Source organism: Meriones unguiculatus, chromosome 2 (assembly GCF_030254825.1).
Source record: "Meriones unguiculatus strain TT.TT164.6M chromosome 2, Bangor_MerUng_6.1, whole genome shotgun sequence".
Taxonomy (NCBI): Eukaryota; Metazoa; Chordata; class Mammalia; order Rodentia; family Muridae; genus Meriones; species Meriones unguiculatus.
Window position 1 is genome coordinate 129,735,006 of NC_083350.1, and position 15,443 is coordinate 129,750,448.

Here is a 15,443-nt window from a genome sequence, read left to right on the forward strand (position 1 = left end):
GATATAACCATCTGCCACTCCCACCCACGTGCTCTCTTCTCTTGCTCTCTCTGCTTTCCTTTCTCTGTCGGGGCTCCATCCTCCCCCATCTCCATCTCGCTGCCCTCAAGGCTCACTCAGGCCCTAACTCTCTTCCACTTCCCTTCTCCCGAATAAAACTCTTTCCTATCAGATCTGTTGTATGTGTATGGCATTTAAAGATAAATACTAACAAGCTGGACACTTGATCCTAGCTCTGAGATCACTCAGAGTTCTTGAAAGACTAAGAAGTAAATTCGTGTTATTGTTCTATTTTAGTTAATAAACTGGTAGTTCTAAAAGTCAATTATAGATATAGTCAAATATAGATATTTGTCCATAGATAGAATAATATATATACATATATATTTGTACAAATATAGAATACAGTTATTCTCTCCCTCCCTGCCTTCCTCCCTCTGCCCACTTCTATTCAGGAACCTGTTCTCCTGACCCATTCTTGGCAAGTGACGGGATATCCTGCACCCAGTGGTGAGAACAGGGAAAACGGAGTTCATGGAGCTGACACCCTGATGCCTGTGACCCAGTAGACTGTAGGAGAGAGGGCAGTGAGAAGTGACAGGGAGAAAAGAATGCTGTGTTTCCTGCACAAATTCAGATAGAAAACACCACACGACCACAGCAGTGAGGATCTTTTATGCATACGTCTTTGTGAGCAGTACAGTTCTTCAGAACGAGACAAAAGAGAGGAGGAGAGCATTGCTCCAAACAGTTACAGCCATAGGTCGACATGACAGACTAGGTTTAGATCTAGGTCTTTTTAGAGAGGCGTGAGGTGCAGCTGGCTTCCAGGAAAGTGCTGAGAGGGTGCAGGCAGCCCAGCACGTGGGCTGCCACATGGGTTAAGTTCTTCCGGTGTCCGGTGTCCACAGGCACAGGGGGAAGCCGGCGAGCCCACGCCCTTGGTGCATGCTGGGGAGATGGCGCTGTTAGAGTTCTTTTCCTAAGAGGCAAGGCTCAGAAGTGGACCGGCTGACGTCGTGGTGACTTGGTACGGTGCATGCGCATTATCAGCACAGAGAGCTCTGACGGGAATGTGTGGGGTGTCCTGAATTAACACAGTCATTTTTACCGCAGAAGCCATTTTCCTTTCAACTATACTCGCCCCAAACCCTGTGCTGTCTCTTCTCGAGACAAAATCGGGGAGAATGATGGATAGAGCAGCTGGTAGATGGCCTCACTGGATTACCCACCTCCTCCCTCCAAACACCCAGACCCTGGGGGAAACAGGGAGTGGTGGAGAGAGAACCATTTTCAATTCAAGTCAGACAGGGCAGGGGGTGAGGCGTAACTGAGAAAAGATGATAATGGGGTGGTCAGTTGCTATCTGAAGTTTAGCAGATAGAAGAAATTCTTTTCTTGTGCCCATCTTTGGAATACAGTGGATCCCATCACCTTTGTGTGGTATGCAAAATAAGCCTCCCCCCTAACCCCACTCCCACATCCTTTGCAATAGGCAGAGGAAAGACATGGCTGTCTGTAAGGAAGCCTCCTGTTAACTTCAGATAGAACTGGAACAACTTATCTGCTTATTCCATCTTCGGGCCTCTGGAGGTAAAAATACCATGTTGGGGATAAAATGTGAGATTCCTATACAGGTTTATTTGTTTATTTATTTAAAACAGCCCATACAACTCCACTCTATCTTATTAAAAAAAAAAAAATAGTACTTCTCATTGTAAAACGCCTTCTGGGGAAACCAGGCCTGGCTTCAGGATCAGCAAATGAGCTCGCTCCGATCAACACTGCTGGCTTCAACAGTATTCCTGCAAGAACTGCCCAAGGCTTTGAGAGACAGAGGTAAAGACTGAACTCTGGTAGTGATTGGAGATTGAGTGGAGAGCCCTTCATTCAGCCAAAGGATAGGCGCATGAAGCATTCTGAAGAGAAACTAAGTTTTCACGATGAGGGGGTTCCGCAGCTCTTTCTGTGAACACCATTCCAGGGCTCTCTACCATCTAGAGAATGAGCCTTTGAGTTGGAAGGCTGCGTACTGAATGGCTTCCTAGTCTTGGCTCATACACGCTCGGGTAGCCAATGGGCTCGGACAAAGAGCAGTGAGCCAGCTTATCGTACTAGAAGAAACGTGGTTAGTGCCTATGAAACCCTGAAGCGCCGCTTCGTCTGTGGCTCAGAGTTCCTGACTGCATAGTGGAGACAAGAGGTGCTATCGCTGACCTACTGGGACCAGGGGAGGAGTGGAGTTAGAGAAAGAATGTGGGGAGAGAGCTAGGGCCTTCTCCAGAGAAAGGCAGTGTTCAAGTAACAAAGTACTCCAACCCGAAAAGCACAAAATTCGAGTAACAGAGTCACGGGAGCCATGTTCTGGCTTTGAGAGAGGCTCTGTGCCTTGGAGAGAGAGAGCTGGGGCACAGCACCCAAGTCCAGGGATGCACAAGTTCCACACAGAGCCCATGAGTTCTTGAGGGAAGAAAACGAGCCTCCGGGAAGGTGGGGATCAGGAAACGGCTCAGGGAGGTTGCTTACTGCATAGCCTGCACATGTCTACATACAAGCTTCCGTGTGGTTACTCAGTTTCAACTGATTTAAAGGTTTTCTTGTCACAGGTAGAAAGAGAAAGTTAAAGAAAGTTATCTCGACTTTTCTGCTATGCTTTAGCTTAAGAATTAAAAACTTGAAGACATGTTGTTAAAGTACACACACACACATACATACATACACACACACACACACACACACACGAATACACACACAAATTTCCTCCCCAACAGAGCAAAAAGAGGAACACGAGGAAGTTTTTGTAGCTAAGAAACTTACTTTCTACAGTTTCAGTTCTAGCAAGCTGGTGTGTTCATTCATGCTTGAGTATTCGTGATGTCCAGAGGACAGAAAGGCCAGGGAAATGTTTCAGGGATCCCAAAAAGGCCCTGAGGAGGCCAGAACAGAAGAGGGCTGAACAGCCTACACATTGTCTTCTCGAAAGAGCTCACAAGGAAAATTGGGAAAAGTCCACACTGTTACAAAGCTACCCAGTGAAAAGGGATTTGGTCCCTTCTCTGGCTCCCACCATGAAGCTTTCCAATTCCCCTCTGGATGGGGCTGTCGGTGTTCAGCTCCGAATCTCTGGGTTAGTTCTCACTGGGTAAATGAAGCAGTAAGGGCGTGGCTGGCGGGCTTCCGCCAACATGCCGCCTGAGTCCGGACGCTGAGCGCAGGGAGGCGTCACCTCTTCTTGGTGCCACTGTTCCCAACGCCCGACTTGCTGAAGCCCCTGCTCATCTGAGGGAAATGCATAGTTGGGGTTCTTTCTGTAGGGCCATATAACCCCAAATTCCTGGCCGTGGCTGACTTCCGCAGTGGTTTGACGCTGGGGAAGGGGCTGAAGATGGGGGGCTTTGAGCTGCTGCCTGGGAGAGGCTTGCTGGCTGGCTGGCTTTCTCCAGGGGCATCGGCCACCTCCGGGGCATGCCGCTGGCAGGGAAGGGGCACCTCCGGCTCAGTTTCGGCGGCGGCATCCCTTTGGTTCAGTTCCAAGGCTCCTAATTTCACCTGAACAGAGGCCACGTCAACATCAGCATCCCCAAATACCGGCTCGGGAGACTGCCCTTCGATTGTCCTCAGAGCACCACCGTCACGGCTGCTGCCCTCGGCGTGAGCTGCTGCCACACAACTGGAGGAAAACTCCTCCGCTGCCCCCAGGCTGCTGGCCTTACAGCCTTCATTCTGTTCTTCTATCAGCCCGATGGTGTCCCCACAGCCCGGGTGACTCTTGGTCCTTGGCATGTTCTTTTTGTGGACTCGGATATGAGTCCGCCACGGAGAGTTGAGCTTTGTCTTAAGGTCTTCGTAGGGGACAGGAGATATTTTGCCTCCTGCGTGGCCAGGGATGTGGATGACTGCGTTCTTGGATGCTCTGTTTGTAATTCTCATCTTTTTCCCTAGGAGAAGGTGATTGATCACTGGAGAGCTATTTGCCTGAGATGGAAGGATGCTGCTCACTGGCCCTTTGTCTGAAAGAAAGGTTGAAAGTCTGTGTGAAACACAGCACGCAGAAGCCCGTCTACCTACGCAGCAATCTCCTCGAGCAATTCCCCGAATCTTTTCCCCCACAGGCTTCCCAGGTGCTGGCAGAGTCATGTGACTGAAGACAGTAGAAACTGAAGCAAACCCTAGCACCCAGATGCCTCCTCCTTCCCCTTCAGAGAAGAGAGCAGGGAAGGCTGGGGCTATGTTACGGTTCCAATGGGGCATATTCCCCCAAAAGGCTCCTGTATGGAAGGCATGGCCCACAATTTCCAGTCACTGACTGCGTCAACATGAGGTCAACCTAACTGATAACTGTTCCGAAAGGAATTTGCAGTTGCATCAGCTATTTGGAGGTGGTGGAAGCGAGTCATGGGGGCATGCCACTGAGGGATGTACCGTGTCCCTAGTCTCTTTCCCTCGGACTCTGCTTCCTGGTGCCAGGAGCAGCTTTTCTCTACCATGGCGTTCTACTACTTTCCACGTCTTCACTACCTCAGGCCATGCTGATGGTACCAGCCAGACACAGCCTGAAACCTCCTGTCCCACAAGCCAAAATCAACCCCCTCTTCTTTAAACTGTTTCTCTCAGTGATGGTCTGCTATGAAAAGTCTAACACAGAACGGGGCAGGGTGGCGCACGCCTGTAATTCCAGTACTCGGGGAGACAGAGGCAGAAAGATCTCTGTGAGTTCCAGACCAGCCTGGTTTACTAAAGGAGTCCAGGATGGCCAATGCTACACAGAGAAACCCTGTCTCAAAAAAATGAGAAAGAAAAAAAGAAAGAAAGAAAGAAGGGAGGGAGGGAGGGAGGGAAGAAAGAGGCAAGGATGAGAGGAAGGAAGGAAGGAAGGAAGGAAGGAAGGAAGGAAGGAAGGAAGGAAGGAAGGGTGAGAAAAAAGAAAGAAAAGTCTAACACAGACCTAAAAAGGAATAGGGACTCTGATGACATCTTTCATTTCTAACAAAAGTGCAGGTTCAATAGAGAATTTTACAGTTTCTAACTCTGAAAAGCTGCCTTAGAGGTCAGGCTATCTAGAAAATCTCTGAAAAATATTAAAGGCAACAAACTCTAACAACATGAGTTTTGAGTTGTCAGATCGTGAGAGGAGAAGAGCACACTCCACAGTGCGGAAGATATGCCCAGAGGTCATAAACTGTGGGATAATGCTCACTGCCTGGCCCTAAGGATGAAACCCTCTCCTTGGCTCACTGGGCTTTGGAAGTTGAAAGACAATTAGAGGAGCAATGTTCTGAGGGCTCTGACGGCCCTGCTGGCGTCCTCCGGAGGCTGTGGCCAGATTCCAGTTTATGCGATGGCACGTAACACCACGAGCCCCAGAAATGAGGCCGTGGCCAGAAGCCCCGTGAAGTCCCTCCATCTTTGGAAAGTCCTCTTCCTCCCTGATATCTGTGCCATCCAGATGACTTCCCTTCTCAACCCTCATCACTCAGCCTCTGCTCACGCCTAAGTCTGCCTCAAAACATTATCGATGTCTCCACCTCGTATGCCACCATCTCCCTCAGCCAATTTACTCTTCTCGTGGCTGACCTGCCCACTGCCCATTCTCATGGTTCCTCCACCTCCACTGCTCCATCCTGAACCTTACCACCACCAATATACACCAACACACACACACACACACACACACACACACACACATTTCATATTCCTCTTTGACTCTTCAACATCTCAGGCCCCCAGACTAAATTTGCTGGTGGACTCCTGCCCCCTGGTAGCTCTAGTTTCTCATGCCCCTCATCCATCCTTAATTCACATACCAAGGGCTTCAGATGTGTGCCACTGAGTTGAACCAAAGCCACACTCACAGCCACATCCCAGCATTCCTATCCCTGTATCACGATCCCAGAGAAACTCCAACCTCAGACCCGAGATTCACATTCTCTTTTCCAAACCTTAGCCTTCGAGTTCATGACTTCTAATTCCATCGGGACCTTGATGTCACCAAATAATCTTTCCTCCTTTTCCCTCATTCAGTTCTTTCAACGATCTGTCCAAATCTTTACTACTGTCCCTGAGTTCCTTCTTAGTCTCACGGTGCTCTCCAGTGTGTTCTCTGCAAATAACATTTCTCCTAATCTCCCGAAATAAACAGAAGCTCTCAGGTCTTAAAGAGCTTGACGTTTTGTTCTCCCTGCCCTGGGAATCTGGGACCCTGGGTCTCCCCTACCCTGGGAATCTGGTATTATCCATATTATCTTCCATTCTCAGAAGCTGAGGTCTTTTGCTGTGAGTTAGAGATAACTCACATAGCTAATTTCATCTTCTGCCACCTCCCCTAAAAGCTTACGAGTCAAAGTCCAAGCCCCACCCAGGGGCCGAAGCATCATCTGTCAGCAAACTTGCTGAAACACCGTCTAAGTTTTAGCCAATCTCTAAAGAGTTTACACACACCCTAAAATTAAAGAGACAATGTTCTGTAAGTTTGTGTCTGAGCAACAAGCTCGCCCCATATTTAAAGAGAACCACAGGAGTTCTAGAGAAGGGGTCAGCAAACTTTCTAGACATTAAATCTTTTAACCACTGTAGCAGAGAAGCAGCCTTAAACAAGGAGTAAATAATTGGGTGTGTCTGTGTTCCGATAAAACTTTATTTAAAAAAAACAAACAAACTATGCAAACAGCATCAGGTGGGATTTGGTCTGCAGACCTTAGTTAGCTGATCCCTGGCTAAAGTACCAGGCTCTGGACCAACCTGAAACCCAGCAGCAATTATTCACTGTCCCCTCGAAAATGTTCTTGAAAAAGGACTACACGGAAGATCAAAATGCCCCGACTCTCACCCTGGCCTGCCCACTCACAGCTGCTGAAATCCTGGACCAACATTAACCTTTCCTCAGAGATTTAAAGACAAAGCAAGGAAACGTATGGGTCAGTGTTTTAAAAGTTAAAATGTTGTGTCTGTGAGTTTATTCAAGATTGCTTTCTTGATGATTCAAAGTGGAGTGAGATCCATTTCCCTATTTTTTTTTTTTTCTGATGGTGAATTCAGTTTCTGTCCAAGATCAGTCACATGCTCAGAAGCCATACACCAAATTTATGTCTCTGTGAACTCTGGACAGACAACATTTTCATTAGGGACAGGAGGCCCACTCCCAGATCAGCGTATGTTAACCAGTAAAGTGGATTGTTCACGGTGATTTGGGAGATTAGAAAAGGGAAAAAGAGGTTCGGCAATCCTTGGAAAAGAGTGTTTTTACCAAATGACTGCTGTTCTCAGTGCTCTCCTGGGACAGTAGGAGCCATTTTACCGGTGAGACACAGATTTCATTTTTCCCTCTCCCATCTTCCTGACTTAACGTCTGAATGCACAGGTGACTAAATTCCATTTTCAAACGCTCAGATGTCTTATAGCTTATTTGTTTGCATGTGTATACTCACACGAGAATGGGGCATATGTGGACCACTGCACACACGTGAAGACCGAGAGGCAGCTTCCGGAGTCACTCCCCTGCAGTATCTGGGGACTGAACTCAGGACTGAACTCCTACCCTCTGTGCCGTCTCACCAGTCCATGAGCGTGAATTTTTAAACTTTCTCAAGTCCAAGGATTGCGTCGATCAGCAACATTTTAATCATTTGTGAATCCTTCTCAACGAGCACACATAGTAAATGGGACATACTACCATCCACAGACTGTTCCTCGGGACCTAAAAAAAGCCCAAGGTCCTTTTCTTCTTTAGACCCTGATAAAATAAAGTTGAAAATGAGGTTCTAACTGCGTTACTACCCAACACCAGCTGGCTTATGGATACAAGAGCTCGATGGTTAGTCTTTGCAGTCAACTAGACGTGGAGTCACCCAGGAGACACACCTCCAGGCATATCTGTGAGGGTGTCTAGAGGCTCCCTGAGGAGAACAGAGGCTCCCTGAGGAGAGGAGAGGTTCCCCCAGGAGAGGAGAGGCTGCCTGGGCGTGAGTAGCACCATCCCAGGGGTTGGGGTCTTAGATGGAATAAAAGCAGAGGAAGGAGGAGGTCAGCTGACTGTTGGCTTTCATCTCTCTGTGACAGCTGCTTCATGCCCCTGCTTCCCTGCTACAGCCACCCCGATTTCCCCTCCCTGACTAACTGCAAGCTGTCGTATGAGACAAGGTAATCCCTTACTTGGCTTGTGCCGGGTTTCTGTCACAGCAGTGAGAAGTCTGAGGCTGTCCCAGGGTCACTGCACACTCTGGGTTGGAGTTCCCACTAATCACAGAGGCCCATTACCTGCCCTTATGTACACCTGATGAACCTGCTGCTGCTGCTTCTTCTTAATCCGGGAGTACTGCCGCTTCAGTGCGTTGATGTCGGTGGTCATCCGCTCCATCATCATGCTGTTGAAGGCCGCGTGGTACTCACTCCGACAGGAATTGATGGCGCCCGGGGTCAGCTCTGCGATGTTGTTTGATCTCAGGGTCTGCTCCTCACTCACCTCTGCATGCAGGCAAGGAACTCAAGGTCAGCAGAGAGGAAGCCGAGCAAAAGGGAACAAATTACCCTACATCCAGGTTGTGCCTTAAGCTCCAAGAAACTCAAAACCAGAAAACTGCTTCGATTCGCTCCTGTGTTCCCTAATGAGCCTGTGGCCTGAAATGAGCTCTGTGCCTCACTGACTTTGCGGGCACTTTCTTTGTCATGTAGACATAAGATCAGCTATCTCCGGGTATATGTCGGTGCCACTTTCTAAAAATCCCTCAGAAGAATGCAGTCCCAAGATGTCCCATGGTAATCACTGTGTGGACCTTCTTAAATCTATGTGAGAACAGGGACAAGCTTAACCATTTGTAGACCCCCACCAGGACATTTTCGTTGTGTTTTCAAAAAGTAACACCTTTTATAAATACATGAGACTTCGGAGCACTGTGCCATGAGAAACAAATCCTTTCACACATTTAATAAGCATTTTCTGATTGTCTGTCATGGATGGTGTGTTTGATATGGTTCCTGACCCTGTGACATCTACAGTTCCCTTCAGTAAATGTCCCTTCAGTAAAATCAAGATCACTCCCACAAAAGAGAAACCCTTGCTCTGGTAAGCGTGTGCACTCAGGCTGCCTAGATCATTGGAGCCAAAACCAGGCTTCTCTAAAGCAATACATAAAACAGAGCCTGGGAACCAATCAAAGAGAGACAGAGATTTCCTCTGTGCTATTATCTGCTGGGAATGTCTCCAGGGAAAATCTGAGCATCTGATGAATTTATTTCATTTGTTAACTGAAATCACTTCTCTAAATAGAAAAAACTGAAAGAATGACTAGGTTGAACAAAATCACTGAGGAGGACTATTTATGAGAAAGTGATGACTAACCCAGTCTAAAATCACACAGGAAAAAAAAAAAAAAAACTAATCATAGGCCAAAACCATAGGCTCAGCACTGAGGCAGGGGAATGGCTCAGTGGTTAGCAGTACTTGCTGTGCGATTATAAGGACCAGAGTTCAGACCTCAGAACACATGTATGTGTCTCAGTGACCCACAGATACCTGGAACTCCAGCTCCAGTGATCTGACACCCCTTTTCTGGCCTCTGTGTACACAGGCATCCGCACACCCGTGTTCACGGGCACTCAAACACACACATTCACACACATGGATAAGATAAATCTTTAAAGTAAAAAGGGCCAATAAAAGTTATACATCAAAAAAAGTTATACATCAAAGTAATGATAGATTTTTAAAAATTAACATTAACAATTGATTCCATGTTTTTTTAAAAAAAGGGCTAAAATTCAGACAACAAAGGGAGTAGAGGGCATCTCAGAAATCAAGAGGAATCTTGTTGGGCTCGGATATCCAAAGGTTGTCTTAAAAGATGAGAGGACAGTACATATCATGGTCATACACAAAGCAGTGAGAGCCCAGCCTGTTTCCCCCAATGAAACTTTTAAAAAAAATGTTATAAACGTTATTACTTTAAAAAATGCAAATAACTAAAAACACCATACACCATAATTAACCAGACCCGTAGTCAGTACAATTCAATGAATTTCTGTCCATGAACTCAGTACCAAGATGTCCCGTGATAGGCACTTTATATATGTTAAAACTCAAAGTGAAGCTGAGCTTGTCGCTCGGCTGGTTTGGTGTCTGCCTAGCATGCACAAAGCCCTTGGGTCAATCCTTGGTACCCTATAAGCCCAGCATGGTGGTACCTGCCTGCCATCCCAGCACTTGGGTGTGTGAGACTGTGGTGGTTTGGTTGGCAATGGCCTCACAGGCTCGTATGTTTGAATAATTGGTCCCCTGCTGGCAGAGCTACCTCAGAAGGATTAGACAGAAAGCATAGAGAAAGTAAGGAGAATATGGATCTCTGGTGGCGGGACTCTGAGCTTTCAAAAGACACATCGTTTCCCATGTGCTCTCTCTGCCTTGTAGCTGTCTTATGATGTATGCTCTCAGCTACTGCTCCGGCACCGTGCCTGGCTGCCTGCCGCCATGCTGCTCCCTGCCATGACCATCATGGACGCACCCTCTGACATTGTCATCCTGAAATAAACTCTTTCCTCATGAGCTGCCCTGGTCATGGTGTCTCATCAGAGCAATAGAATGGTAACTGAGGCAAAGATTGCTGCAACCAAGCTCAAAAGGAGTCCAGGCTTCGGTAAAACACTCAGCACTATCACAACCAAAAAGCAACGGTGGCAGCCACCACGCCCACTTTTTAATAATAAACAAAGAAGTGACAAGACGCTCAATAATCTCAAGACGGTAAAGTCAACAGGGAGCGACAGAGGGGCCTATGTGTCTGCCATTTAACAAATGTCTCTTTGGACCAGAGACTTGACCTCTTATTTAGATGGGGTAGATTAAATAAATAGTCAAGATATAGCTGCCACCCAAGATGGGAAAGGACACAGGGGGAAACTACAGGTTGCTTCTAAAAGCTCTTTAAGACTGTCCAGCCCACAGGAAGTCACTTCTGCAAGGGCACTAGAGTGTGGCCACTGATGCACAGAGCCACATTTAAGAGAGACAACACCAAATCACAACACATTAGGGTGGATTCATAGAAAGGTCTATGTGAACTGAATTAGACCCCAGGCTACTCTAAGGAAGCAAGCAGCCAAAGCTGAAGACCAACAAGCGAAGCCAGAGTTACACCATACAGGAAATGAAAGGGGTACTACTGTGTGTGACATGAGATGCAGGCATATCCTGCTAAAGACAAAGCCATGGAGAAGATGTTTTGATAAAGGCTCTGAATGCTGGGCCCCAACCAGCCAGAGAATCACTTAGGCATCTCCAGGACACAGTAATCATGCCCTCGTCTGAGTGAACCAGCACTGCGTCATGATCTGAATGTGGGCCCCTCTTTACCTTTAATCTGCTTTTGGTACTTCTGCAGTTCAGGTGCCAGGAGCCCACTGAACGGTCCAAGGCACCCCACAGCACTAGCAACAGCATCCTCATCATCTGGGTCATTCTCTTCATCACTATCTCTGGCCTTACTGTGTCGCCTTGGAAAATATAAAGGAAGAAAAAGAAATAGTGAAAACAACTTTTTTTTTTTTTTGGTACTTTGAGACAGGGTTTCTCTGTGTAGCCTTGGCTATCCTGGACTCACTCTGTAGACCAGGCTGGCCTAAAACTCAGTGATCCGCCTGCCTCTGCCTCTACCTCTGCCTCTCTGAGTGCTGGGATTATAGGCGTGTACCACCACACCCAGCAAAAACAATTTTTTTAAAGGAATAGTCACAGGCTTTAAACATGTGTATGTGTGCTGAGAGAGAGACAGACAGAGAGAGAGAGAGATTTGTAAGTTTCCTGTGCTTCTTGACAATTTTTTTTCCTGGTTCTTGCCCCATCTAATTGCCATAGGTCAACTTTGTTACCAGTTTCTTTTCTATTCTCTGGTTATCTATGTACAGATAAGTAGACATAACTTAGAGTTTTATATAAATCTGAGAATATACATATATCCCCCCCGCATCTTGCCTTTCATCACATAAAAGACTTCAATATTCTTATAAAGGGTCCTTCACCCTTTTCACAGCTGTATTAAATCTACACTGCCCATGCTAAAGAGAGAGGCTGCTAAGGAGGCCCACCTGAGTGGTTTCCAGTATTATACTAGTATAAAAACTGTAATTTGTTTCTGCACGTGTAGAAATAAATCTATGGGGAAAATCATATAGAGAATCTCTGAGTAAAAGCACACACACACACATAAGTATTTGGAGCAAATAATGCCAGATCGTCACAAAGCCTGAGTAAGCTCTAATGAATAATGTATAGGAATATCTGTCTTCATCAATGATCTTATCCAGTGGTGGACCCTGTGTGCCACAGTACCAAACTGCCAGCAAGATATGCCCAAAAGTAGCATGACTGTTGGGGGAGTAGCCAACTGTTTTCTGAGAGGACCTGAAACCTGCTCCACGGGAGGGCATTCCTGCCTGGGAGCATAAGTCTGGTCAAAGCCTGTTCTCAGGCGCGGCTGCTGTGGGCAGCAGTTAGCACACAGACTCACAACTGTTCCAAGTGCTTAGAATGACTAAGTTTTGAGTGCTCAGACCTAAATGAGATCTTTCAGTTGGCTCCTCTCCCTCCCGAGGCCCAGAGAACACCTCAAAAGACGGGGAACATGTAAGAGCTTGGGGCCGGGGGAGGGCTGTGAAGTGTTGTCTTCTGGACATGACATGCCCATGACATCCACAGGGAGTGTGGTCACCTGCTCAGGACATGCGTGAGGTCAAGCTAGTCAAGTCCCAGCATAGATGGGAGAGGAGCTCATGAGGTGCCCTGCCCTTTGCCAAGGAGCCAGTGGCTGTTAGTGGTGCCGGGGAACAGAGAGCCATTCTTCCTTGGGTATGTAACCCCTGGTCGGTTGCCAATGCTCAGCTTCTTGGCCCCGCGCCCGTGAGCATATAAGGCAGCACTAGTTAAACTCAAGGGTTCTGCAAAAGAGAGAGGCCATCAAATTGGGAGGGGAATTTTGGTGGGCTCCAGGGGAGGTGGAGGAGAGAGTGAGAGGTGGATGCAATTAAAATGTACGTGGGGGGGGGAATCCTCACAGAGTAAATAAAAATGTATTTTTAAAGAGCTATCTTAACCCAGTTCAAATACTCCACATGTGTACATGCACTGAACATGAAATGGAATTCCATTTTCTTAGCAGAAGTGTCTTCACAGCCTCACCAAGGGAGGGCACTGGCAAACGGGAGTTTGCGCCCTTCTGAGAGGTGACGGCAGACCAGCAAACAGGACAGCATCTCTCGTTTTAAGCTGCGTTTCTCTCAGTGCCAATGCTCTTGCCTTACCAGCTTGTCCACATCCTTTGACTGGCACGGTGGCCATCTCCCACTAATTTTTAAAAACTCCGTGTATCTAGAGAGATCAGTCTCATTTTGTCGAAGTTAAAAATGTTGTTGAGTCTGGTTAGGGAGGGCCTGTTCTCTTTTGGTTTATGTCTCGCAGGAGATGATTTTACTGCACTTCAATCTAATACTTTCCCCTTTATTCTCCATTTCAGTCAGGTACTAAGTTCTTCCACCGATCCAAAGAAGTAAAAGAATTCTTTCTTCTGCTAAGTATTTCTTTTATTTCTTTCTATCTTTCTTATTTTGCCGCTTAACGTTTTCATCCACATGGAATTATTCATCCAGATATGGGTGTGAGGTGCAACTCTTTCCTAATTGTATTTCACTGGGTCATGGCCATTGATTTTCTCTACCAATTTTGTGTGTGTGTGTGTGTGTGTGTGTGTGTGTGTTCTGTGGGTTCTGGATGTTCCTGTGTGTGTGTTCTGTGTGATTGCATGTTCTATATTATGTGTGTATATGTGTGTGTTCTGTATGTACATGTGTGTTCTGGGTATGTGTGAGTGAGTGACTTTCTGGCCTTTATAGAGAGTATTCTAAATCAGCTCATTCACTGATTGGCATACCAGTTTCACACTGTTTAAATTACTGAGATTTTAAGTATTTTACAGCTTTAAATTAGTTGCAGGTTTGTTACATTTTTCTTCCATTCATGACCCAACCTGTTTGGAAACCTCTCTTGAATCTAAGTCTATAGACCTTTGGGAAATAGTCATTCAAATTTTAAGTACCAAGTTAATTTGCATATATTTGAGGGCTTAATAAATATCAATTTACAAAAACAAATCAAGATATTAAATCTTCCATGTTAAACTTACCCGGAAGCTGAAGTAGGCTTAACCGTGGCTGGGAATGGTGTAATGTTGTAAGTATACTTTTCCCTCAGCTCTGCCAGCTGTGGGAAAGGGAACGGAGCCATGGAATAGACAGTCTAAAAAAAAAAAACAAAAGGAAAATTGCCAAGTTTCAACCAGTGACCTAACAACTCTCATCAGCCCTGTGTTAAAGGCATTAAAGTTCCAGCAGGTTGAGGCCAAAGAGACAGATACTGCTGCTTCTGGGGAAGCCGGAAGTGTAAGGCAGGGAGAGGGGGCTGTAGCCCAGTCTGCAGAGTGCTTGCCTGGTACAGCTGACACCCCGAGTTAGCCCCCAGCACCACGTAAACATGGCATAATGACATGGTGGACCCCTGCTCCCGGGAGGGAAAACAAGGAGGTCAGAAGTTCACCATCATCCTTGGCTAAGTAGTGCATTTTGGGCCAGCATGAGGCCACATGAGATCCTAAATCTAAATAAACTAAAATAAAACCAGGATTGCTGCAGATTGGGTATCATCTTTAAGCCTTGGTGGGGAAAAAAACAAACAAACAAACAAAAAAAAAAAACAACTCCAAAACCTGAAACATTTAGAACACCAACATCCTGTCCAAAAATAAATAAATAAATAAAACAATTCCACATCTGACCCATTACATGGCTCACAGACAAAACATGGATATACTCAAAATATGGTACGGTACTACCTTCAGTTACACGAATGAAGACCGTTCAACATGTAAATAAATTTTGTGATTAGACTTGAACTCCATACCCAAGATTTCTCATTGTATACGTGCAAACATCCCACAAATCTAAGTCATTTCTAGGCCAAGAGCTTCAGATGAGGGGCAGTCAACCTGTACTGATAACGCAAGTATGTGACTCCACAAAGCAGCCAGCTGCAGGCAGCTGAGCTTCCAAAGCGGAGTGTGGGTAAGGAGAGCCGGTCACCCGGCATCGTCTTGCCATCTGAGAGGTGGGTTGATAGTTCCCGTAACATCTGCACCAAAGAACCCACACATGCCCCTCCAAGATCTGGCTTGTTAAGTGTTTTGATAACTTTCGTGAGCGTATCAGCATATCAGCTTTCTGAATTAAATTAAGTTCTGTGGGTGACCTTGTGACTCACTGTGGTCTCACCCCAAGGAGACCACCTTTTCAAAGGCCTGTGGATGAGCTCTAAGTGAAAACTGCTAGCTAATTCTGTTTTGTTTTGGAGACAGGGTTTCTCTGTGTAGCCCTGGCTGTCCTGGACTCACTTTGTAGATCAGGCTGGCCTG

General features: G+C 46.5%; 1 protein-coding gene across 2 annotated transcripts in view; it reads right to left on the reverse strand.

The window, feature by feature from the left end:
- Positions 1 to 654: 654 nt before the first annotated feature.
- Positions 655 to 15,443, reverse strand: part of Tbc1d30 (TBC1 domain family member 30) — an 84,599-nt gene continuing 69,810 nt past the window's right edge. For both annotated transcript variants that reach the window (XM_021637861.2, XM_021637862.2), the window contains 4 exons: positions 14,163 to 14,275; positions 11,342 to 11,481; positions 8,254 to 8,460; positions 655 to 4,010 (listed from right to left, as the gene is read on the reverse strand). In XM_021637861.2, the coding sequence (XP_021493536.2) occupies positions 3,223 to 4,010; positions 8,254 to 8,460; positions 11,342 to 11,481; positions 14,163 to 14,275 (1,248 nt within the window). In that variant the 3' untranslated portion in view covers positions 655 to 3,222. The remainder of the gene's footprint in view (positions 4,011 to 8,253; positions 8,461 to 11,341; positions 11,482 to 14,162; positions 14,276 to 15,443) is intronic.